Below are 27,865 nucleotides of genomic sequence, written 5' to 3'. Positions count from 1 at the left end.
AATCCAGTGACTGTGGATATAATAAAACAGTTATTTCACTCAATCTCTTCGTACGCGGTATAGCCGATGAGGTGCGTAGCACCGAGTCGACTATCAGCTCATGTACGACTTGATTTCGTGGAATAACCGTTAAACATTCACTTTGACACTGATGGCAAACATAGTGTCACCGGACTGGATACCAAAACGATACACTTTTAGGAAAAAGGTTAAATCTAATGGCTTGATGTGAAGAAGAGTTGCTGTGTCGCAAAACATTTTATTCTTCTTATACCACAGCAATCTGCAGCAACACTAAGAACGAACAACTCTTATTTATTAAAGAACGACACATCAAACTTTTTATACTGTAGTTGTGTTTAATGTTGTGGAATGTACACTAAACAAGTTCCTGTTATCACTAACAGTTTCCTCACTTGCTCCCCCCCCCCAAAGCTAATAAATCAGTAAATCAGTAAACAGCTTGTTACAGTGGTGCTTGAAAGTTTGTGAACCCTTTAGAATTTTCTATATTTTTGCATAAATATGACCTAAAACATCATCAGATTTTCACACAAGTCCTAAAAGTAGATAAAGAGAACCCAGTTAAACAAATGAGACAAACATATTATAATTGGTCATTTATTTATTGAGGAAAATGATCCAATATTACATATCTGTGAATGGCAAAAGTATGTGAACCTCTCGGACTAGCAATAAATTTGAAGGTGAAACTAGAGTCAGGTGTTTTCAATCAATGGGATGACAATCAGGTGTGAGTGGGCACCCTGTTTTATTTAAAGAACAGGGATCTATCAAAGTCTGATTTTCATAACACATGTTTGTGGAAGTGTATCATGGCATGAACAAAGGAGATTTCTGAAGACCTCAGAAAAAATCGTTGTTGATGCTCATCAGGCTAGAAAAGGTTACAAAACCATCTCTAAAGAGTTTGGACTCCACCAATCCACAGTCAGACAGATTGTTTACAAACAGAGGAAATTCAAGACCATTGTTACCCTCCCCAGGAGTGGTCGACCAACAAAGATCAGTCCAAGAGGAAGGCATGAAATAGTCAGCGAGGTCACAAAGGACCCCAGGGTAACTTCTAAGCAACTGAAGGCCTCTCTCACATTGGTTAATGTTAATGTTTATGAGTCCACCATCAGGAGAACACTGAACAACAATGGTGTGCATGGCAAGGTTACAAGGAGAAAGCCACTGCTCTCCAAAAAGAACATTGCTGCTTGTCTGCAGTTTGCTAAAGATCACGTGGACAAGCCAGAAGGCTATTGGAAAAATGTTTTGTGGACGGATGAGAACAAAATATAACTTTTTGGTTTAAATGAGAAGTGTTATGTTTGGAGAAAGGAAAACACTGCATTCCAGAATAAGAACCTTATCCCATCTGTGAAACATGGTGGTGGTAGTATCATGGTTTGGGCCTGTTTTGCTGCATCTGGGCCAGGATGGCTTGCCATCATTGATGGAACAATGAATTCTGAATTATACCAGCAAATTCTAAAGGAAAATGTCAGGACGTCTGTCCATGAACTGAATCTCAAGAAAACGTGGGTCATGCAGCAAGACAACGACCCTAAGCACACAAGTTGTTCTACCAAAGAATGATTAAAGAAGAATAAAGTTAATGTTTTGGAATGGCCAAGCCAAAGTCCTGACCTTAATCCAATGGAAATGTTGTGGAAGGACCTGAAGCGAGCAGTTCATGTGAGGAAACCCACCAACATCCCAGAGTTGAAGCTGTTCTGTACGGAGGAATGGGCTAAAATTCCTCCAAGGCGGTCTGCAGGACTGATCAACAGATACCGGAAATGTTTAGTTGCAGTTATTACTACACAAAGGGATCACACCAGATACTGAAAGCAAAGGTTCGCATACTTTTGCCACTCACAGATATGTAATATTGGATCATTTTCCTCAATAAATAAATGACCAAGTATAATATTTTTGTCTCATTTGTTTAATTGGGTTCTCTTTATCTACTTTTAGGACTTGTGTGAAAATCTGATGATGTTTTAGGTTATATTTATGCAGAAATACAGAAAATTCTAAAGGGTTCGCAAACTTTCAAGCAACGCTGTACATTATCGAGAAACTCTAATGTGTAAGTGTGAACTAATGTGGCTTGAGTTTCCCAAAAGCATCGTAGCACAAAGATCATCGTTAAATGGTAGACCGAGCAGCACAATGAACACTCTCTCTCCTAGTTAAGATGCTCTTAGTGTTAAGAGGCTTTTGGGAAACCCACGACTGTTCAATAAACAAAAAATAAATAAATGCCATGCTTCCTCACAGAACACCTATCAAACCATATCAACAGGTACACACATTAGATAGATAGATAGATAGATAGATAGATAGATAGATAGATAGATAGATAGATAGATAGATAGATAGATAGATAGATAGATAGATAGATAGATTTGTAAAGGTAAAATTACATGCAAGTAGGACAATATAGTAATGTACAATTGAACCAAATACATGAAACTAAACCAAAGATAGCACAACAAAGTGTAAAACACTTATTTCCATTGTGGTCATAAATTTTCGAAGGAAATTTTCTTCATTTTCTTATCCATGTAGTGTATGTGGTGCATCTTCCATACAACACCTTCTGACCAAACAGAATTGAGATTTCAGCAGCATCACGATATAAAAGAGGTTTCTTTGTTTCCGAATAATGGAGTAACGAGGACGACATTAACACAGTGTGCCCTCAATGCCCTTGGCACACTTTGCACTGCAGATCAATGTGTACATCTCATCGGCTTTTTGTTCCTTTTTTTTTTAATATTTGAGAAAAGCAGCCAAGCCACGTTCAAAGGTGATAAACAATTTCTGCATCATGGTTCCCATACTATGCTTAGTAAGCCCAAATCCCAGAAACAGTCTGGACTATAGATCTCAAAGCGCAAGTCTGTTTTCTTTCCTTTCCTTTAACAGTCCAGTCACACGATTCCCAGCACACATAACCCACCAATCAAGAAGTGAGTTTTCTCATTTTTCTTCTATCAGCTGCTAAGTCACGCTCCTCTGATTGCATTACATGCGTTTCTAAAGAAAGCTAACTCCAGAACGCGACACTACAAAGCTTATACAACTTTAGCCGATTGAAAATGTGAGAGGAGTTCTCAGTTTTGTTTGACCATAAAAAATAACTGGCTGCATGAAAAGGTTTTATAAAATGTTTGGTTCTTTACTTTAATAGAAAAACATGTCTTCCCAAAATTTCTGGTGTAAGTATGCGAAACAACTCTACAGCTGAAAAGCATATCCTGTATACATAACATTAATATTATTTTCAGGAATAAAACACTTGGAGGAGTGCTGTTAAAGGAAAATGATCGATAATGGGGTGGTGGGATGCAACCTGATGCGAAGCACAGTACTCTTACCACCTTACCAAGTTGATTATGAGCTCATTCGGCCGACAAGCGATGAGCTTATGCCATTATGTGTTATCCGTTGTCTGTCCATCATCCGTCGTCTGCATTTCACGAAAATCGCTTCTTCTCTCTCAATTCTTCACAGATTTGTATCCTTTTTGGCAGGAAGGTAGGTCTGCCTGGGGTGCATATGGCTTCTACCCAAATTTGCATAAATGCAATTAATGATGAAGATATGGAGTAATTCATCAATCCCTAATGAGCAGTTTCTACACAAATCGCTTCTTCTTCCTCAATTCTTCACCGATTTTGATTCTTTCTGGCATGAAGGTAGGGGTACCTAGAGTGCATATAACTTCTACCCAGACTTGCTTAATTATAATTATTAATGACGTTAGGGACTAATTAAGGCTTAATGAGCAGTTCAACAAAAATCACTTCTTCTCCGTCAATTCCTCGCCGTTTTGGATTCTTTCTGGTCAATAGGTCAGTATTCCTAGGGTGGATATCGCTTTTACAGTGGGGCAAAAAAGTATTTAGTCAGCCACCAATTGTGCAAGTTCTCCCACTTAAAAAGATGAGAGAGGCCTGTAATTTTCATCATAGGTACACTTCAACTATGAGAGACAGAATGGGAGGAAAGAATCCAGGAAATCACATTGTAGGATTTTTAATGAATTAATTGGTAAATTCCTCGGTAAAATAAGTATTTGGTCACCTACAAACAAGCAAGATTTCTGGCTCTCACAGACCTGTAACTTCTTCTTTAAGAGGCTCCTCTGTCCTCCACTTGTTACCTGTATTAATGGCACCTGTTTGAACTCGTTATCAGTATAAAAGACACCTGTCCACAACCTCAAACAGTCACACTCCAAACTCCACTATGGCCAAGACCAAAGAGCTGTCAAAGGACACCAGAAACAAAATTGTAGACCTGCACCAGGCTGGGAAGACTGAATCTGCAATAGGTAAGCAGCTTGGTGTGAAGAAATCAACTGTGGGAGCAATTATTAGAAAATGGAAGACATACAAGACCACTGATAATCTCCCTCTACTGGGGCTCCACGCAAGATCTCACCCCGTGGGGTCAAAATGATCACAAGAACGGTGAGCAAAAATCCCAGAACCACACAGGGGGACCTAGTGAATGACCTGCAGAGAGCTGGGACAAAAGTAACAAAGGCTACCATCAGTAACACACTACGCCACCAGGGACTCCAATCCTGCAGTGCCAGACATGTCCCCCTGCTTAAGCCAGTACATGTCCAGGCCCATCTGAAGTTTGCTAGAGAGCATTTGGATGATCCAGAAGAGGATTGGGAGAATGTCATATGGTCAGATGAAACCAAAATAGAACTTTTTGGTAAAAACTCAACTTGTCGTGTTTGGAGGAGAAAGAATGCTGAGTTGCAACCAAAGAACACCATACCTACTGTGAAGCATGGGGGTGGAAACATCATGCTTTGGGGCTGTTTTTCTGCAAAGGGACTAGGACGACTGATCCGTGTAAAGGAAAGAATGAATGGGGCCATGTATCGTGAGATTTTGAATGAAAACCTCCTTCCATCAACAAGGGCATTGAAGATGAAACGTGGCTGGGTCTTTCAGCATGACAATGATCCCAAACACACCGCCCGGGAAACGAAGGAGTGGCTTCGTAAGAAGCATTTCAAGGTCCTGGAGTGGCCTAGCCAGTCTCCAGATCTCAACCCCATAGAAAATCTTTGGAGGGAGTTGAAAGTCCGTGTTGCCCAGCAACAGCCCCAAAACATCACTGCTCTAGAGGAGATCTGCATGGAGGAATGGGCCAAAATACCAGCAACAGTGTGTGAAAACCTTGTGAAGACTTACAGAAAACATTTGACCTCTGTCATTGCCAACAAAGGGTATATAACAAAGTATTGAGATGAACTTTTGTTATTGACCAAATACTTATTTTCCACCATAATTTGCAAATAAACTCTTTAAAAATCAGACAGTGTGATTTTCTGGATTTTTTTTTCTCATTTTGTCTCTCATAGTTGAGGTATACCTATGATGAAAATTACAGGCCTCTCTCATCTTTTTAAGTGGGAGAACTTGCACAATTGGTGACTGACTAAATACTTTTTTGCCCCACTGTTTATATAGCTTGTATATAGCGTGCAACATTTATTGCGCAAGGTGGCCCACTTTAGATCGTTCCTTCTGGACTAGACGGAGCCGGAGTGAGCTATGCCGTCATTGACGGTCTCGTTTTCCTATTTCCGATAACTGCACAAAGTGAAATGTTTTATTACTTTTATACTACAGCAATTTGGCAAAGTTTTTATTTTTCATTTATTAATAATCATGCTTTTTGGCTCAGCCTTTGGTTGAAGCTTATAGAGGCATCCGTCGGTATGTGTATGTTTAACCGAGTTCAAGCGTGTTTAAGAATGTAATTGGCGTACCAGCCTCAGGTAGCGGTTCCACAATCACGGTGTGGTGCCACTTCGAACATACATACTGACTATATACTGTAAGTACCATGTTATATAACCTCAGCTCATAATGTAATCCTCTGTGACTGAGCAGTCTAGAGTGCTGTGTAGGGATGGAAAAGATTTTGCAATATTGATTTGAATCCTGGTGTTGACATATTTCTGAGCGGCCTGTTTTTCTGTTTATGTATTTATTACCTCCACCAAGGAGGTTATGTTTTCGGTAGCGTTGGTTTGTTTGTTTGTTGGTTTGTCTGTTAGCAACATTACGGAAAAAGTTATGAACAGATTGCTCTGAAATTTTTTCCAGAGGTGTGACTGGGCACAAGAAACAATCCATTAAATTTTGGCGGTTATCCGGATCACCGTCTGGATCCCGGAATTTTTTAAAGGATTCTTGGCGGAGGTCTGCGCTCTCTGAGTGCTTTTCTAGTCTGTTTATGCTTTTATCTCCCAATCAGACAAAGGCTGAGCTCAGACCTGCACAGGTCTCTAGTTTATGTAATATCTGCAAAACAGTAACCCTGCTTCACATTTGGCGACAACTCAATCATTGATTATTTTTCTATAACAGCATATCCTTGAGTGTTTTAGTCCTTACTTCATGCATGATGTCAAAATGCGTTTTGTTTTCGACAAGACCACGCCCTCACACACACTCGCATACGTATGCACACGCTATTGGATGTTGAATCATAAATATGGACCATGTTTAACGTTTTGAAAATATTGACAGCTTTAAGTAACGACTGGACTCAAATAGATCAGCACACTGCAGAGTATTTGGAATGATAATCTTTATAAAATCCCGACACGTTTTGTGATCATTGGAAATAGCAAATAAACATTTTTCCTGCCACTTTCCTACAATTTTCTCCATCTCCATTTCTTCTTTGCTGGATTGGTGCCATCATTTGTCCCTGATGGATTACTGTGTTTCTCTCAGCGCAGCAGTACATCACTTGCCTCACTTGTTACATCTCTTTCTAGAAGATCGATCTCCTTGGCTCTAACGTCTGCTTCAGGAAAATAAAATAAGTCAAGCTCAAATTGATTTACTGCCACTACTAATAAATGTAATATTCACAAACCGAGCTATGACGGGATCTTGTGAATAGTGTTTTACAGAAAGAATAATTAGTGACATGGACATTTCTGATCAGTGTGTTGTGTTTTTGTGCTCTACAGTTCTGGGAGGTGATCAGTGACGAACATGGCATCGACCCCACTGGAAACTATGTGGGTGACTCAGACCTCCAGCTCGAGAGGATCAGCGTTTACTACAACGAAGCTTCCTGTGAGTCAGAATGAGCTCTCAAAAACACAAGACAGAAACCTTCCAGTGCAAGAACTTACTCACTGTTGATAATATTCTCTTAAATAATCAGGAAAGGTGATAACTGTGTAATTTGTCGGGTAAAACTGTTGTCATTTTTTCCAACAAAGCTGAAAGAAAGGCGTTCATACAACCCGAATCATGCTAAGTGTTAAAAATTTGTTAATTGTACACCATGCTGGATCAGTATCAAGATGGTGTTTGAATGTACACAGTAATCGAATACATGCAACAACAACAAAGATTTTGCCACTAATTAAATCAATTTTGCCACTAATTAAATGCACTTAAAGAAACTGATCATGGAGAGCGCTAGATCTATATCTATGAGTCAATAATGAAATGTCTTTTAGTCGCACTGTTGAGGTGCAAAGCCTTTTTATTTTATTTTACTTGAATTTCCTCGAACAAGATAACATCTCTCCACTTCCTTTTTAAATTAAATAGCTTTTCAGTAGTTCAGTTATTTTATCAAGGAAGCAGCATAAGTAGAAGACTATCTGATGCCCCTTTTCCACCAAAGCAGTTCCAGGGCTGGTTCGGGGCCAGTGCTTAGTTTGGAACCGGGTTTTCTGTTTCCACTGACAAAGAACTGGCTCTGGGGCCAGAAAAACCAGTTCCAGGCTAGCGCCAACTCTCTGCTGGGCCAGAGGAAAGAACCGCTTACGTCAGCGGGGGGGGGGCGGAGTTGTTAAGACCAACAACAATAACAAGACCGCGGAAGATCGCCATTTTTAAGCGACGAGAAGCAGCAGCTGTACAAACGCGAAGTCATCCATTATTATTATTATTGTTGTTGTTGTTGCCGCTGCTGCTTCTTCTGTGCTGTTTTTGCTTCGATATTCGCGCCAAGGTTTAAGCAAACGTAGCGACGTAACTGACGTATACAGCGACGTAATGACGTGGCACCGCGAGCTATGGAAAAGCAAACTGGTTCTCAGCTGGCTCGCAAGTTGAACGAGTTGTGAACCAGCACCAGCACTGGCCCCGAACCAGCCCTGGAACTGATTTGGTGGAAAAGGGCTACATTTTGTTTTATTGTCAAACACAATATCAAAGGAATAATACACTCAGAGACGTGCTTTTATCGGAGAATAATCAATACTGTGATGCGGGATGCTACCATCCTGAAGATAAATATTTTACAACAACAGCACATCCTGAAGTGATTTGCTTTGATACGACAGAAATTTGCAAATGATTGGAATTTGTGAAATTTATTAAAAAATGGCACGTCCTGCTTTTGATCCATTTATAATCACGTTTAATCTTGTGGAACATCTGGAAAAGACACTAGTTCCTGTAATCACTGACGATTAAAGATTAAAGATTCAATTGTGCTTTATTGTCAGTGTGTCCACATACAAGTATACAGTGCATTAAAATCACGTTTCCCTCAGACTCCCCATCATGCATTTACAGGGAAAAAGAACGAAAAACAAAACAAGGTATATTTAACAGTTATTCCACGAAATCGAGTCATACGTGAGCTGATCGCCGATGAGGCGCATAGCACCGAGTTGGCTATAATCCATGTACGATGAGATTGAGTGGAATAACTGTTATATTCTATCCACATTCACTGGATTTTGAGAAACAGAGCGTTTTTATTTTTATTTTTTGCTAATTCGATCAATAAAAACTTTGTACAAAATGTCCGACAAAATAATTTCCGCTGAGAATAATAATATAATAATTCTTGAAAAATAAAAAAAGATACGTTCTTAACATCAAATACTTTTATTCTGTATTTTGTTGCTTTTTTTATTTTGGGGGTTTTGTTTTCGAGTAGAGTTTTTATTTCGTCCTCGGTTGGTTCAGCAACACGCTCTGCCGTTTTCTTCTTCTTCTTCTTTAGGGTTTTTTGTCGGTTGGCAAACCAACTTAAAGGTGCATTACTGCCACCGACTGGGCTGGAGTGTGGAACAGGCAATTGGGGGGACGACTATATTTTTTTCAGCTATTTCTGTTTCTTTTAAATACTTGATAACAAAGTGATATATCTGACTTGATGTGCTCCACCATTTTGTTTCTCTCTACTCACGGTATATGAGCTGATAGCCTAGTCATAGAATAGCCAATCAGAGCGTGCGGTTGCTCATATCTAGTGAATGTGGATCGAATAATAATCTAATATACCATGCACTGAGAGGCTCCAGTTGAAATGATGGATTCTCTGAGGTGACTGGCATAGTACTATTTTCTGAGGGGCACAGTAGTACTATACCAGTCACCAAAGAGAATCCATCATTTCAACCGGAGCCTCTCAGTGCATGGTATATTAGATTTATATCCCTCATCAAAAAATTCCAAACTAAAAGTGTGAAGATTGAATCTTGGCATAAACTCACTCAAGGCAGCCATGTTTGTTGTTTACGTCGGTGCAACCATCGACCTGCTCATATGCAATGTATCATACTATCACCTGCCTCGCTAGCTGCGATCATGATACATCGATCTACACACACAGAAATGCTCGCGGTGCCACAACTGTGACTCAGCTCGGCTGTGTAGCTTGAAATTGTGACATCAGTTCATGGTATATCCAGGATATACCATGACTGACTTACACCATGTCCATTTTTTTTAACGTCACGAGATACATTGCTTAATCAATGGTCAGAGATGCACCGATTGACCGGCTGCCGATCGGAATCGGCCGATTTTCACGTGATCGGCCATGACCGGCGACCGGCCGGTCAAAATTAAAATATGCCGATTTTCTGCCGATCAAAACTTGTGTATCACATAGAGATGAAAGTGGAAATACTCGTAATTCGCAACTAAAAAGGCTGCAGCTACACTGGCAGCTTGAACATGCTTTCTAGTGCGATTGTGTTGCGCTTGCGCAGAACAGTGTCAGTCCTGAGCGCCTAACGAGCACCGGCGCGCGCGCCGTTAACAAAAAAAAAAATTCACGATAGTTAATTTTTTTTTTTTGTGCCAGATATTGGATGTGAAAAGAAGAAAACATTTGTGGTTGTGTGAATTTCCCATTACAGGAATTAATACGTTAGCCTATTACCAAACATCTAGTTAGATTTGTACAAAGAGAGAAAGAAAAAAATGTCTTTTTGTTTGTTTTACGACCTTGGTTGCACTTGATTCCATTGGAAATTACTCTACAAATACACATTTGACAAAGATGATAGAATGGCTATGGTTTAAGTATGACTGGAAATTATTTTTGTATTTTGATACTGAATGAAGAAATGGGTTGTTCTATAAGGCATAAGTTTTCAGATGTAAATAGGCTTATGAAAGTGTGTTCCGTAGCAGTAGGCAAATAATATATGAGGGGGAAGTTGTTTTTGTGCCAGATATTGGATGGGAAAAGAAAAAATGTTTGTGTGAATTTCCTATTACAGGAATTAATATGTTAATACCAAACATGAAGAAAGATTTTACAAAGAACAATGTCTTTTTGTTTGTTTTCAACCTTTGAGGTGTTGAAAATTTATTACTGAAAATCTGGCAGAATGTTCTATTAAAGAAAAGATAAAAAGAAAATAGTCTTTGTGTGTGCTGTGAAGTGGTTTGAAAAAATGAAATCGGAATCGGCCAAAATCGGTATCGGCAGGTCACACTCCATGGAAAATCGGAAATCGGAATCGGCCCAAAAAATTGCAATCGGTGCATCTCTATCAATGGTGGAACTATTTTATGCCACGTGAGCCATCCTTGGCCAATCCCCGCACAGGAATTTTTTTGATGAGGGATCTAAAAATAACTATATATAGCTATGTAAGTAAACATTTAGCGATCTAAACATCTAGGTATCTAAGTTCAATAAACAACATAAACGACAAGACAAAGACAGTGAGGATTGCGCGATTGTGTGTAAATGGATGAGAAACTGTAGTTTCAGTTTGAACTTCGGGGGAAACAGTGAGTCGAGGACTCTGACTGCCTGGACTTCTGACTGAAGATGTTGCAGTGTCTGGCAGTGACACTTCGGATGCTCCGGTACCTTCTGCCAGATGGCAGGACGGAGAACAGTTTATATGATGGGTGGGACTTGTCTTGCATTATGCTGTTGGCACGGTGACCGATGTGCTTCTTATAGAGTTGGGAGGTGGGTGGGAGAGAGACCCCAGTGATCCTCTCTGCTGTCCTCACTATCCACTGCAGAGACTCTTCAGTTCCTGAACAGGGATGTAACAGCACAAAACGCTCTCAGTGGTCCCTTGGTCCCAATTATCCTTCTTCAAGCTGCCTTTATTTCTACAATGTATAGGATTCATGATGCACTGAATAAGCCAATTATTGGGCTAAAATCAAGGTGTCTGATATGTTTTTAATATAATTTAAAATATATTGTGCTGCATGCTGTTTACATCGCCAACTGAATGATCTGAGAATTGATACAGATAATGTATGTATTGTATTTGCATGCATTTATTTAAATATAGACCGCCTTTCAGATTATTCAATTGTAGGTCATAAAAAGAATTTTCCCCGACACCTGATTATTTTTGTTTAGTGGACCGAGAGCTACTGAATTCAAATTACAGACTTCCAATTTTATTAGTTTTTTAAAAATAGAACAATTAATGAATTTAGAGCCATGTGGCCCTAAATTCTCTGCTATTTTTTCCTGCTTCACCATGACCCAATTCAAGACACTACATCATGCATGACGTGGTGGGCTTTTGCCGTTCGCACATTGTGGGATACAAAGTTGAAACAGTAGAGAAAAATGGAGGACGTGAGTGTGCAAATGAAACAAGACCGACTACAGTAATGGAAAGAAAGCGAGAAGAAAAGACGTTATGTTATATACAAAGGAACGGAAATGCAGGACCAAACTAATAAATATCGGCGGTCAGCGAGCACCTCGGTGTGATCAGCTGTTTGTTTAGTGACAGAATGATGTAACTGTCAGTGCACGGTCAAAGGTAAACCTGCGCATGCACACACACACACACACGGACTTCCTCTGTCTGCTTGACTGCACGAAGCGAGCAATTTCGTGCACATTATTTGCTTTAATCCCTTCAATTTAAATAACTTCCCAGCCACAGAATGGCCTGATATTTTGTGAGATATTACAGAAATAAACATATATCACAATGAGCACATTTCAGAGAGAACTAAATTTCACCGATTTTATGAAATCGAAAGGCCGTCTTGCTTTAAGGTTTAGATCCATACGTTTTCTTTTTTAATAAATCATCATTTGTTTGATTTCTTTCCAGCCTCCAAATATGTTCCCAGAGCCATACTGGTGGATCTGGAGCCAGGCACCATGGACAGCGTACGATCTGGAGCTTTTGGCCATCTCTTCAGACCTGATAACTTCATTTTCGGTTTGTAAATAATGCAACCATGTCTCTGTCCCAAGGGTTTAAGCAGCTACAGTTGCATGACCAGGCTTTTTCAGCTTTCAGCTGTCTTTAATAATGAGTTTTGTTTGGGATCAAAATATCTTCTGATTCTTTTCTCCCAAAGATACATGACACAGAATCTAGCAAAATGAAAACTAGAATCTTCTTACCTTTTATAAATAGCTAATAGCGTTTACCAACATTTACCTTGTGTTCCAGTTTAATTCCTGGACATTTACAACCCCGATTCCAAAAAAGTTGGGACAAAGTACAAATTGTAAATAAAAACAGAATGCAATAGTTTACAAATCTCAAAAACTGATATTGTATTCACAACAGAACATAGACAACATATCAAATGTCGAAAGTGAGACATTTTGAAATTTCATGCCAAATATTGGCTCATTTGAAATTTCATGACAGCAACACATCGCAAAAAAGTTGGGACAGGGGCAATAAGAGGCTGGAAAAGTTAAAGGTACAAAAAAGGAACAGCTGGAGGACCAAATTGCAACTCATTAGGTCAATTGGCAATAGGTCATTAACATGACTGGGTATAAAAAGAGCATCTTGGAGTGGCAGCGGCTCTCAGAAGTAAAGATGGGAAGAGGATCACCAATCCCCCTAATTCTGCGCCGACAAATAGTGGAGCAATATCAGAAAGGAGTTCGACAGTGTAAAATTGCAAAGAGTTTGAACATATCATCATCTACAGTGCATAATATCATCAAAAGATTCAGGGAATCTGGAAGAATCTCTGTGCGTAAGGGTCAAGGCCGGAAAACCATACTGGGTGCCCGTGATCTTCAGGCCCTTAGACGGCACTGCATCACATACAGGCATGCTTCTGTATTGGAAATCACAAAATGGGCTCAGGAATATTTCCAGAGAACATTATCTGTGAACACAATTCACCGTGCCATCCGCCATTGCCAGCTAAAAGTCTATAGTTCAAAGAAGAAGCCGTATCTAAACATGATCCAGAAGCGCAGACGTCTTTGGGCCAAGGCTCATTTAAAATGGACTGTGGCAAAGTGGAAAACTGTTCTGTGGTCAGACGAATCAAAATTTGAAGTTCTTTATGGAAATCAGGGACGCCGTGTCATTCGGACTAAAGAGGAGAAGGACAACCCAAGTTGTTATCAGCGCTCAGTTCAGAAGCCTGCATCTCTGATGGTATGGGGTTGCATTAGTGCATGTGGCATGGGCAGCTTACACATCTGGAAAGACACCATCAATGCTGAAAGGTATATCCAGGTTCTAGAGCAACATATGCTCCCATCCAGACGACGTCTCTTTCAGGGAAGACCTTGCATTTTCCAACATGACAATGCCAAACCACATACTGCATCAATTACAGCATCATGGCTGCATAGAAGAAGGGTCCGGGTACTGAACTGGCCAGCTTGCAGTCCAGATCTTTCACCCACAGAAAATATTTGGCGCATCATAAAACGGAAGATACGACAAAAAAGACCTAAGACAGTTGAGCAACTAGAATCCTACATTAGACAAGAATGGGTTAACATTCCTATCCCTAAACTTGAGCAACTTGTCTCCTCAGTCCCCAGACGTTTACAGACTGTTGTAAAGAGAAAAGGGGATGTCTCACAGTGGGAAACATGGCCTTGTCCCAATTTTTTTGAGATGTGTTGTTGTCATGAAATTTAAAATCACCTAATTTTTCCCTTTAAATGATACATTTTCTCAGTTTAAACATTTGATATGTCATCTATGTTCTATTCTGAATAAAATATGGAATTTTGAAACTTCCACATCATTGCATTCCGTTTTTATTTACAATTTGTACTTTGTCCCAACTTTTTTTGGAATCGGGGTTGTACCTTAAATCTAGTTGTGTTGAGTTGCTGAGATAAACTGCTGTATGCTATCAAGATCATTATTTTATATGGTAAGTTCTGCTTGGTGGGTTAATCAGAGATTTGTTTTCAGGTCAAAGTGGCGCAGGTAACAACTGGGCTAAAGGTCACTACACAGAAGGAGCGGAGCTAGTGGACTCGGTCCTGGATGTAGTGCGGAAGGAATGTGAGAACTGCGACTGCCTCCAGGGTTTCCAGCTCACCCACTCCCTCGGAGGGGGCACAGGCTCTGGCATGGGCACGCTGTTGATCAGCAAAGTGAGAGAAGAATATCCCGATCGCATCATGAACACCTTCAGCGTGGTCCCTTCCCCTAAAGTGTCTGACACCGTGGTGGAGCCCTACAATGCCACGCTATCCATCCACCAGCTGGTTGAGAACACAGACGAGACATACTGCATTGACAACGAAGCCCTATACGACATTTGCTTCCGCACACTCAAGCTGGCCACACCCACTTACGGTGACCTCAACCACCTGGTCTCAGCTACCATGAGTGGAGTCACGACCTCACTGCGCTTCCCAGGCCAACTGAATGCTGACCTGCGCAAGCTGGCCGTCAACATGGTCCCCTTCCCTCGCCTGCACTTCTTCATGCCTGGATTCGCTCCTTTGACAGCACGTGGCAGCCAACAGTACCGTGCTCTTACTGTTCCTGAGCTCACACAGCAGATGTTTGATGCCAAAAACATGATGGCCGCTTGCGATCCACGTCACGGACGCTACCTCACCGTGGCCACCGTATTCCGAGGCCGCATGTCCATGAAGGAAGTGGATGAGCAGATGCTGGCTATCCAGAGCAAGAACAGCAGCTATTTTGTCGAATGGATCCCCAACAATGTCAAGGTTGCCGTGTGCGACATTCCACCCCGGGGCCTCAAGATGTCCTCCACCTTCATTGGCAACAGCACGGCCATCCAGGAGCTGTTCAAACGCATCTCCGAGCAGTTCACAGCCATGTTCAGGCGTAAGGCTTTCTTGCATTGGTACACTGGTGAAGGTATGGATGAAATGGAGTTCACTGAGGCTGAAAGCAACATGAACGACCTGGTGTCTGAGTACCAGCAGTACCAAGATGCCACAGCTGAGGAAGAAGGAGAGATGTATGAGGATGATGAGGAGGAGTCAGAGGCCCAGCTTCAAAAGTAAACACTCATGAAGTAGCCATTATGATCATCTGCGACAACCTTTCTCTAAAACCGACCTGTTATCATGCTACCGGCTAAAATATCTTAATCTTTCACTTCTCTTACAGGTAGATTAAACTTCATTAACCATTTGTGCCACTTACAGCAGAAATTCTCTTTACTGTGCCATAACAGCTTCTTGATGGTACTGTATTTGTTGTTTAGTGTTGTTCTCTGACCAATCCTAAATAAACCAGTGTTTCAAGTGGACTTCATGAGTGCATGAGATTTTCACTGAAGTTTCGCTGAATAACTTCTCTATGCCTATCCCATGTATAGACGACCTAGATGCTGTTTAAAAATAACACCCGTCCCTGAAGGTCAAAACGCACCTCAGGCACAGCGTAAAAATGAAGAACACGGTGTAAAGAGTGAACACGTCCTCCAGAGATGCCTTCCACTCTCTTTTTTCTGACAAAGTGGACCCAGTTAGAAAGATCACATGCTGACACCAATGCAGTGTTTCTGCTGCCTACGAAGTAGATGCACAAACAGAGCAGGCTTTGATAAGCACACTGGCCCTTCTGAAAAGCTGTGCAGATACAACGTCTTTTGCTAATGGCTTTAATGCCTGCAGCTTTGATGCTAGTTTCCTGTTATGTGGGTGGTAAGGTGCAGCTCAAACAACACAATCATAGATCATCACAGATAAAACACAACACTGCTCTTTGTATATTAAGTGCACTTTTCTTTTTTGTAGACCTCTGTGAATGCTAAAACGTAATTACATCTGCAGCACAGACGTTTCACAATCCCATTACTGACTCATTTCCAATAATAAAGAAAAAAAAAAGAAAGGTTGTTCCCGGTATATAATATAGGATTGCCTGAATGGGTATGTTAGATGGAGGAACAGATCAGTCCAAGCCAAGTCCCTGAGACACACATGGGGACACAATTTTACTGATAAATATAAATAGTGGTTTTTAAAGTGATGCATATGCAGTGGACATTTCCGAATCATATTTATACTGTACATGCATCAGGAAACTGCTGATCCCACAGGACCTCCATGCACAACAGTCACAACAATGGAAAACAAACAAACAAACAAGAAGACAGAGTCATCTCTATCCCCCGCCCTATATATACCAACTATGTACCAAGTTTCAAGATATTATTTGTCACATTTTTCAAGTTCTGCTGCAGGAAACCAACCGACCTCTTTACACTGACCTCAGCAGCCCATGGCATAATAAACCCACCGGACCTTTGGTCCAGGTGAGCTAAAAATTAAAATTCCTCACATTTCTTAGTATCAAAAGGCACTAATACATTACTTAATCAACACATATATCAAGTTTCAAGACCGTACCACTGATAGTTTTCAAATTCTGCTCCGGACACAAAACCTATCCCTAAGACTAACCTGAGAGACTAAGTCTGAAATTGTTTCCATGGAAACATGAAAAATTAAAATTTCTCAAATTTCTTAATATGAAAAGGCGCATCTACATCACCTTGTTAACATGTATACCAAGTTTCAAATCTGTATCATGAATAGTTTTGCTCCGGAAATGAACATTGCTCTTAGAAACTAAGTCAAAATTGATTTTTTATGTAAAAATTTGAAAAATACTTTTTTTCAAAAATCCAAAATAGCAAAAGGGACCAGTTCACATGTTGCTTGATATGTATACAAAGTTTCATGAAGGTATCTTCAGTAGTTTTAAAGATATGGCCCGGAAACCGAAACATGACCGGATGGACGGAACACGTTTCTATATCCCCTGCCAAACTTTGTTTGGGCGGGGCATAAAAAGAAAGAAAGAAAGAAAGAAAGAAAGAAAGAAAGAAAGAAAGACATCATCATCATTATGCAATAAGCAGCACCACTGTAGGTCCCCAGACAGACTCAAGCTGACAGAAAGGCCATAGCAACCCAAAGTATTTCTGAAACCTAAGTCAGAAAATCCCTACAGCAGCCAAGAACAGGAAATCTGGACAGCCAAAGACCGGAAAACCTTAAATTATATTAAATTAAATGATATTATTGCTTATCTCAGTATATATTATTATGCATACACCAGAATATTTAACAGTTATTTCATGAAATCGAGTCATACGTGAGCTGATAGCCGACGAGGCGCGTAGCACCGAGTTGCCTTTAAACCATGTAAGACAAGATTGAGTGGAATAACTGTTTTATTATCCACATTAACTGGATTTTGAGAAACGGAGCATTTTTTTATTTATTTTTTGCAAATTCAATATATAAAAACTTTCTTCAAAATGTCCAACAAAATCATTTCCGCTTAAGATGTAAACAAACCGGTGAAATGACAGGAGCAATTTGTCAAAAAATGCGATGATAATAATTCTTGAAAAATAAAAAAGATACGTTTTTACCATCAAATACTTTTATTCCATATTTTGTTGCTTTTTTTTGTATCTTTGGGGTTTTTTTGGTGGTTGGCAAACCAACTTAAAGAGGCGTTACCACTACTAACTGGGCTAGAGTGTGGAGCAGGTGATATTGGGAGGGGAAAAAACTATATTCTTTTAGCTATTTCTGTTTCTTTAAATACTTGAGAACAATTTTTGGGGTTTTGTTTTCGAGTAGAGTTTTTATTTTGTCCTCGGTTGGTTCAGCAACATCTCATCCCATCTCATTATCTCTAGCCGCTTTATCCTTCTACAGGGTCGCAGGCAAGCTGGAGCCTATCCCAGCTGACTACGGGCGAAAGGCGGGGCAAGTCGCCAGTTAATGTCAGCCCTGTGATGACCTGGACAAGTTGCCAGGTCATCACAGGGCTGACACATAGACACAGACAACCATTCACACTCACATTCACACCTACGGTCAATTTAGAGTCACCAGTTAACCTAACCTGCATGTCTTTGGACTGTGGGGGAAACCGGAGCACCCGGAGGAAACCCACGCGGACACGGGGAGAACATGCAAACTCCACACAGAAAGGCCCTCGCCGGCCACGGGGCTCGAACCCAGACCTTCTTGCCGTGAGGCGACAGTGCTAACCACTACACCACCGTGCCGCCCTGGTTCAGCAACATGCTCCGCCATTTTGTTTTTCTCTACTCACAGTATATGAGCTGATAGCCTAGTAATAGTGTAGCCAATCAGACCCGCGACTGCTCATATCCAGAGAATGTGGATAGAATTTTAAAAAAGTTAAATCTCATGTAAAATGACAGAACTGAAATCACGATATTAAATTACAGTACATGATCATCGACCATCATCGAACTGTTAATATTACAAATCTTTACAAATACAAACATAGAGGCTGGGGTATGTGGAGAAATGGTAACATTTGACATCACTGCTAATCTGAATTGTCAGAAAATTATCAGAGGCTCTTTTTTTTTTTTTTTTTAAGTCAGAACTTTATCACTGGTCAGGATCCAGAGCCTGTCTGAAGCCTGGAGGCAAGAATACACCCTGGATGGGAAGCGATCCATTCCAGGGCATCATGCACGCACACATTAACACCTAGAGAATAGAATAGAACAGAATATGGAATATAGAATACAGTGCTCAGCGTAAATGAGTACACCCCCTTTGAAAAGTAACATTTTAAACAATATCTCAATGAACACAAACAATTTCCAAAATGTTGACAAGACAAAGTTTAATATAACATCTGTTTAACTTATAACGTGAAAGTAAGGTTAATAATATAACTTAGATTACACATTTTTCAGTTTTACTCAAATTAGGGTGGTGCAAAAATGAGTACACCCCTCAACAAAAACTATTACATCTAGTACTTTGTACAGTATGGCCTCCATGATTTTTAATGACGACACCAAGTCTTCTAGGCATGGAATGAACAAGTTGGTGACATTTTGCAACATCAATCTTTTTCCATTCTTCAACAACGACCTCTTTTAGTGACTGGATGCTGGATGGAGAGTGATGCTCAACTTGTCTCTTCAGAATTCCCCAAAGAAAATAATTTCTTTCCACCACAAAGGTGAAGGCTACAAGAAGATCAGCAAAGCTTTACTTATCAGTCAGAATACTGTAGCAAAAGTGGTACAACAATTTAAGAAAGATGGAACTGCAACCATCTCACAGAGACGTCCAGGTCATCCACGGAAGTTAACACCTCTACAGGAGCGTCTCCTGATGAGAAGGGTTGAAGAAAATCGGCATGCAAGTTCACTGCAGTTATCTAAAGAAATAGAAAGCCAAACCGGGGTGACTATTTCCCGTGACAATACGGCGTACACCGCAGAGGAATGGCATGCATGGATGTCGTCTACGAAAGAAGCCTCTCCTAAAGCCCAGGCACAAAAAAGCCCACCTAGAGTTTGCCAGGGCCCATACTGACAAAGATGAAGACTACTGGGACTCTATATTCTGGAGTGATGAGACCAAGATAAATGTTTTTGGAACTGATGACTTCAAAACTGTATGGCATCGCAAAGGTGAGGAATACAAAGAAAAATGCCTGGTGCCTACAGTGAAACATGGTGGTGGCAGTGTCCTTATGTGGGGCTGCTGGTGTCGGGGAGCTGCATTTCATTGACGGCATCATGAATTCACAGACGTATTGCTCTGTACTGAAAGAGAAGATGCTACCATCACTCCGTGCCCTTGGTCGTCGTGCACTTTTCCAACATGACAAAACACACATCTAAGGCCACTGTTGGATTTCTGAAGAAGAACAGGGTGAAAGTGATTCAGTGGCCAAGCACGTCTCCTGATCTGAACCCACTCGAACACCTATGGGGAATTCTGAAGAGACAAGTTGAGCATCACTCTCCATGGTCACTAAAAGAGGTCGTTGTTGAAGAATGGAAAAAGATTGATGTTGCAAAATGTCGCCAACTTGTTCATTCCATGCCTAGAAGACTTGGTGCTGTCAGTAAAAATCATGGAGGCCATACAAAGTACTAGATGTCGTAGTTTTTGTTGTGGGGTGTACTCATTTTTGCACCACCCTAATTTGAGTAAAACTGAAATGTGTAATCTAAGTTATATTATTAACCTTACTTTTTCCTGTTATAAGTTAAACAGATGTTATATTAAACTTTGTCTTGTCAACATTTTGGAAATTGTTTGTGTTCATTGAGATATTGTTTAAAATGTTACTTTTCAAAGGGGGTGCACTCATTTACGCTCAGCACTGTATATCTTTGTCATTGCACATTCAAACTGTACAACGAAATCGGAGGTACGAGTACAACATCTGCTTATAAAAATAAAAAATAAACATAAAAATGAGGAAGCCATGGCATAATGGTTAAAGCAGCTTTGGGACCAAAAGGTTGCTGGTTTGATTCCCATGACCATCAGGAACAGCTGAAGTGCTCTTGAGCAAGACACCTAACCCTCAGGCTGCTCTGGGTATGTTGCTTTAGATAAGAATGTCTGTAATGAAAAAATATCTCTATATTAACAACTCTAAAATTCTAAAGACATTCCCAATCTGCTGTTTTTTAATTGCACAGTCCCTTTAAAAGAAGCAGCATTTGTCTGTGTCTTAATTGACCTGAACCGTCTGCCCGAGGGCAGCAGCTCAAACAGAGAATGTCCAGGGTGGGATGGATCTTTTAACATATCCTGGGCTCTTTTGAGGCAGCGGGAACTGTAAAACTCTTCCAGGGAGGGGAGACGGCATCCGATGACCTTCTGAGCAGTGGTGACGACCCTCTGGAGCGCTTTCCTCTCTGCTGCTATGCAGCCGGCAAACCACACCCTGATGTAAGTATGCTCTCTATGGAGCAACGGTAGAAGGACACAAGCAGTTTTTGAGTGAGGTGGGTCTTCCTGAGGATCCTCATGAAGTAAAGTCTCTGCTGTGCCTTCTTTATCACTTGTGTGGTGGTAGCACTCCAGGTCAGGTCCTCCTCTTTGTGGAACCGGAAATCCGAGACCCTCTCCACACATTCCCCGTTGATGAGAATAGGCTGAATGTCCATTTTCTTTTTCCTGAAGTCTATGATCAGCTCCTTGGTTTTGGTGGTGTTGAGGACCAACAACAGTCACTGTAGGCCTTGACTGTTAGACCATTAGAGACCAATTTTCTCAGCCTGTCCATCTACTGCCATGTTTTTGTGAGATGTGAGGAAACCTGCATGATCAGAACGTCTACTGAGACAATAACTTGAGCTTTGGATCGAACCAGGCACCCTGGAGCTGTGAGGCAGTAGTGCTATTACTGAACACTACAAGGCCTACACTGACTTGGCTTAAAGGCACTTGACTGGTGTCATGTGACCATAGCGATGCCTTTAGACATACCCATCATGAGCAGAGTTGAGTAGGTCAGTCAGAAGGCGTCCCAGGGAGCGACACCAGCTCTCTGGAGGTGAACAGGAAGCTGAGCACTCGTGTTGCTGGAACTTCATCCCCAAGATGTGTGACGTGGCCCAAAAGTCGCAGTCTGGTTCTCTTTATGGTGATGGATAAGGGGGAAGGGTCTCCCACTCTTATATTACATTACATTGCAGACACTCATCCAGAGCAGCCTGGGGAGCAGTTGGGGGTTAGGTGCCTTGCTCAAGGGCACTTCAGCCATTCCTGCTGGTCCAGGGAATTGAACCAGCAACCTTTTGGTCCCAAAGCTGCTTCTCTAACCATTCGGCCTCTTAAATAGACCTCGTCCTTTGTGACAATGGTACCAGTGAATACCAAGAATGCAACGTAGGGAGGTTCGGTAGTAGGCATCAATGTGTTGACTGGTTTCAGCAGAGAGGGTTCATGTCTTGCAGCTGTAAAGCAGGAAGGATACAGGTGTCGAAGATGTGGATTTTGGTGGCACTGTAGAGCTTGCTGCAAGGCCTACATGCGCAAAAGAAAGAAAGAAAAACAAAAAAGATGCCTCTGTAATTTTTAGATCCCTCTGCATTTTCAGAAAACATTGACAAATCCCATTACGCTTCCCTCTCAGCTAGCTCCACCCCTGCTGTTGAAACTACACCTGTGTCCAAAATTATGCCCTACTCCTTATGGTGGTCTACATCCCCCAGCGTATGTCATATGGACACGAACCATTTGCAAGGCCTTGTGGAATTTCAGGATAGCACGAGATATTCTATACTAGTGAATAGAGTATGGTTCATGAGCTGAGTTGAGATGGCTGAGTTGAAAGGAGGCATCCATGGGCCCAAAGGGTCACTAGTTTGATTCCCGGGACCAGCAAGAAAAATGTGAGGGGAGTTGAGTGAATGAACATCACTTTCCACTCCCTCTGTATCATGGCTGAAGTGCCCTTGAGCAAGGCACCTAATCCCCAACTGCTCCCTGGGCGCTGTAGCATAGCTGCCCACTGCTCGTTGCTCACGTGTGTGTGTGTGTGTGTGTGTGTGTGTGTGTGTGTGTGTGTGTGTTCACTGCTTCAGATGGGTTAAATGCAGGGAAGGAATTTAATTGTGCTTGTCAACATGTGACAGATAAAGGCTTCTTCTTCTGGTTTCAGACATACTGTAGACTCCTTATGCCTCCTGAGAGGCCTTTGAAGAAGAAAAAAAACAGGGTGTGGCTGAACAACACTCTTTAGACTGGGGCTGGAGCTCAGAGTGATCTGTAGTAGTAGGAGCAGTCTGTGGTTACTCTCTGTATAGAGATTCACATGTTTTCCCTGTGTCTATGTGGATTTCCTCCAGGTTCTCCAGTGTCTTTCCACTGACCCCCCCCCCCCCCCCCCCCCCCCAAAAAAAGCCGGTAAATTGACAACTCACGTTTTCCTCTATGTGTGTGTGTGTGTGTGTTACATGATACCCATCACATCCATTCTTGTTCTTGTACCCAGTGTTCCCTGGATAGACTCTGGATCCTTCCTGGCCATGATCAGGATAAAGTGTTTACTGAAAATGAATGAGTGAATGAATGAATGAATTATTATTATTATTATTGCTGGCAGAAGAAGGTCCTGGGTTCGAGCCCCAGGGCCGGCGGGGGCCTTTCTGTGTGGAGTTTGCATGTTCTCCCCGTGTCCGCGTGGGTTTCCTCCGGGTGCTCCGGTTTCCCCCACAGTCCAAACACATGCAGGTTAGGTTAACTGGTGACTCTAAATTGAGCGTAGGTGTGAATGTGAGTGTGAATGGTTGTCTGTGTCTATGTGTCAGCCCTGTGATGACCTGGCGACTTGTCCAGGGTGTACCCCGCCTTTCGCCCGTAGTCAGCTGGGATAGGCTCCAACTTGCCTGCGACCCTGTAGAACAGGATAAAGCGGCTAGAGATAATGAGATGAGATGAGATGAGATGAGATGAGATGAGATGATTATTGCTTTGCCAGTTGTAGTACACTCCCTCTCGTGCTCTGTTGCTTAAATAAGACAGACACTAGAGGGCGCTAAGCACAAACCCTGAGCACAATACAGCATGTACTTCGTGTTGCCAGGTGTGCGTTTTTCCTGCAAATATTTCATCTCATCTCATTATCTCTAGCCGCTTTATCCTGTTCTACAGGGTCGCAGGCAAGCTGGAGCCTATCCCAGCTGACTACGGGCGAGAGGCGGGGTACACCCTGGACAAGTCGCCAGGTCATCACAGGGCTGACACATAGACACAGACAACCATTCACACTCACATTCACACCTACGCTCAATTTAGAGTCACCAGTTAACCTAACGGGTGGCACGGTGGTGTAGTGGTTAGCGCTGTCGCCTCACAGCAAGAAGGTCCTGGGTTCGAGCCCCGTGGCCGGCGAGGGCCTTTCTGTGTGGAGTTTGCATGTTCTCCCCGTGTCCGCGTGGGTTTCCTCCGGGTGCTCCGGTTTCCCCCACAGTCCAAAGACATGCAGGTTAGGTTAACTGGTGACTCTAAATTGAGCGTAGGTGTGAATGTGAGTGTGAATGGTTGTCTGTGTCTATGTGTCAGCCCTGTGATGACCTGGCGACTTGTCCAGGGTGTACCCCGCCTTTCGCCCGTAGTCAGCTGGGATAGGCTCCAGCTTGCCTGCGACCCTGTAGAACAGGATAAAGCGGCTAGAGATAATGAGATGAGATGAGATGAGTTAACCTAACCTGCATGTCTTTGGCCTGTGGGGGAAACCGGAGCACCCGGAGGAAACCCACGCGGACACGGGGAGAACATGCAAACTCCACACAGAAAGGCCCTCGCCGGCCACGGGGCTCGAACCCGGACCTTCTTGCTGTGAGGCGACAGCGCTAACCACTACACCACCGTGCCGCCCGGTATGGAAATAATAATAATAATAATAGTAATAATAATTTTCTACATATTAAAGCATGAACTGTTTATTGCCTTCTGAAGTGATTTATCCTCTTATAATAATAATAATAATAATAATAATAATAATATCCTAATCCCATTCTTAACAATAGCTGTGTATGTTATTAAAGTATATCGATAAATGTGTTTATTCATCCTAATTATTCTTCATGAACTATAATGTTTGTAATAACACAATGTTATTTGAGGACCTTAGTGATTTAACTTATAAACGGTCAGTAAAGGGTTTGAAAGGTGTGATTTGGCTCCATATGTTAAAACAGGAAGTCAGGGAGGGTCTGGAGGGTTGACTAATTTAGACAGTGACCAACAGCATTTGAGATATGATCTCTCGCTGTCAGTTTACCATCATGACTTCTTCATGTTTGATATCCTGGACCATAGACTTCCAGACACTCGGAATGGCACTGGGTCATGGGGTGTTTGTTAGTGACCCTCAGCTGTGAGAGACTTACTTTTAATAAGAGAAGTAAAACACTCACTCATACATTTAAACTAGCATGCCTTAATATATCTGAATGTTAGAGAAGCAGCCTTGGGCCCAAAGGGTCACCGGTTTGATTCCTGGGACCAGCAGGAAAAATGTGAGGGGACTTGAGTGAATGAACACATTTTCCTCTCCCTCTGTATCATGGCTGAAGTGCTCTTGAGCAAAGCACGTAACCAACTGCTCCCCGGGCGCTGTAGTATAGCTGCCACTGCCCTGGGTATGTGTGTGTGGTCATCGCTCACTTGTGTGTGCATGTGTGTGTGTTCACTGCTTCAGATGGGTTAAACGCAGAGGAGGAATTTCACTGTGTTTGAGTGTACATGTGACAAATAAAGGCTTCTTCTTCTCTTTCTCGAACGTTTGGTGGCCATTTCATACACATGCATGCAGTAAATGTGCATTAAAGTGCTCCTTGTTGCACATAGTGCAATGCACGCTCAAATGGTCATACATGTTTGATCCGAGATGAAGAGTTTAAAAAGAGAATGAACACACAAACTGCACCAATGTTTAATTTTATTGGAAATGAGACTAACATGTAGAAGAAAGAAGAAGAAAGAAGAAAGAAGAAGTTTCTTCTTCTTCTTTCTTCCAATGTTTAATTTTACTGGAAATGAGACTAACATATAGAAAGCTGCACAACCACAACCACACAATCGACCCATGTTTGAGTCGAACTTGCAGCTACTGTAAAGCGATTTGTCCCACCCAGTTAGATTTCAGGGGCGGGACAAATGTGTGCTCGAGAACATTTGATTGGGTGTAAATTGGATGAGTACAGAATGAGTCATTACATCATTTTTCACCTTTTTCTCACAAATTATAAACGATAAATTTGAAATAGGAATATCTACAAAACATGCTGCATTAATTAAAAAAAGAAAAATATGCACAGTACTGTGCAAAAGTCTTAGGTACATGTAAAGAAATGCTGTAGACCAAAAATGGCTTAAAAATAAATGAAATGAAATGTTTCAACATTTTAAAAAAATAGCAAACCATAATAAAGGAATAAATGAAACAAAGTCAATATTTAGTGTGAGACGATCCTTTGTTTTAAAATATACTATATATAGTTGTCTCAGGTCCAGTGAGTCCAGTTTTATAAAGCCAGTATCTCACTGGGCTGCGACAGCTTGCGACAAATTGTGAAGTTTCCATGAGGCTTCCTCTACTTCCCTGCCTGCCGAGGGAAAGCTGGGCTGCGACAGCCTGCGACTAGTTGGAGACACAACAACTGCGGTAAAATATGCAAATATCAATTCAGTGTGATTCCAAGTGAAAATTGTCGCTAATTCGCATATTTTACCGCAATTTTTGTGTCTCCAACTAGTCGCAGGCTGTCGCAGCCCAGTGAGATACTACCCTTAGGAAATGAGCTGTAGGTTTTACTGAGCATCTTGCAGAACCAGCCACAATTCTTCTGGGCACTTTGACTGTCACACTTGCTTCTTCATTTTGCACCAAAACCCAGTAGCCTTCATTCTGTTTTGTTTTGTTTTTATTTTTTTAATCTAAAAAGTGCTCCCTGATGAAATATGCTTCTCAGATAGAAATTTTTTTTCTGTTACATTTAATTTTGTAACTCTAAAATGTTTTTGTACTGACTCGATAATGTAGAAGTCATAAAATAGAAATGTTTGTATGAAAAAAACAGTACTGTATGAAGCTCTAAAACACTATCATGATCTCTGGTTCTGTGTACAGTGGTGCTTGAAAGTTTGCGAACCCTTTAGAATTTTCTATATTTCTGCATAAATATGACCTAAAACATCATCAGACTTTCACACAAGTCCTAAAAGTAGATAAAGAGAACCCAGTTAAACAAATAAGACAAAAATATTCTACTTGGTCATTTATTTATTGAGGAAAATGATCCAATATTACATATCTGTGAGTGGCAAAAGTATGTGAATCTCTAGGATTAGCAGTTAATTTGAAGGTGAAATTAGAGTCGGGTGTTTTCAATCAATGGGATGACAATCAGGTGTGAGTGGGCACCCTGTTTTATTTAAAGAACAGGGATCTATCAAAGTCTGATCGTCACAACACATGTTTGTGGAAGCGTATCATGGCACGAACAAAGGAGATTTCTGCGGACCTCAGAAAAAGCGTTGTTGATGCTCATCAGGCTGGAAAAGGTTACAAAACCATCTCTAAAGAGTTTGAACTCCACCAATCCACAGTCAGACAGATTGTGTACAAATGGAGGAAATTCAAGACCATTGTTACCCTCCCCAGGAGTGGTCGACCAACAAAGATCACTCCAAGAGCAAGGCATGTAATAGTCGGCGAGGTCACAAAGGACCCCAGGGTAACTTCTAAGCAACTGAAGGCCTCTCTCACATTGGCTAATGTTAATGTTCATGAGTCCACCATCAGGAGAACACTGAACAACAATGGTGTGCATGGCAGGGTTGCAAGGAGAAAGCCACTGCTCTCCAAAAAGAACATTAATGCTCTTCTGCAATTTACTAAAGATCACGTGGATAAGCCAGAAGGCTATTGGAAAAATGTTTTGTGGACGGATGAGAACAAAATAGAACTTTTTGGTTTAAATGAGAAGCGTTATGTTTGGAGAAAGGAAAACACTGCATTCCAACATAAGAACCTTATCCCATCTGT

At 41.4% G+C, this 27,865-nt stretch overlaps 1 protein-coding gene across 1 annotated transcript in view; it reads left to right on the top strand.

Annotated features, from left to right (window-relative positions):
* The window catches only part of LOC132887711 (tubulin beta-3 chain), a 49,750-nt gene extending 33,976 nt beyond the window's left edge, over window positions 1–15,774 (top strand). The window contains exons 3-5 of the mRNA XM_060923243.1: window positions 7,040–7,148; window positions 12,386–12,496; window positions 14,468–15,774. Of these exons, the coding sequence (XP_060779226.1) occupies window positions 7,040–7,148; window positions 12,386–12,496; window positions 14,468–15,543 (1,296 nt within the window). The 3' untranslated portion in view covers window positions 15,544–15,774. The remainder of the gene's footprint in view (window positions 1–7,039; window positions 7,149–12,385; window positions 12,497–14,467) is intronic.
* Window positions 15,775–27,865: the final 12,091 nt, after the last annotated feature.

Source organism: Neoarius graeffei, chromosome 6 (assembly GCF_027579695.1).
Source record: "Neoarius graeffei isolate fNeoGra1 chromosome 6, fNeoGra1.pri, whole genome shotgun sequence".
Classification (NCBI taxonomy): Eukaryota; Metazoa; Chordata; class Actinopteri; order Siluriformes; family Ariidae; genus Neoarius; species Neoarius graeffei.
The sequence above is the reverse complement of the archived record's forward strand: the minus strand, read 5'-3'. Positions and strand labels throughout refer to the sequence as shown.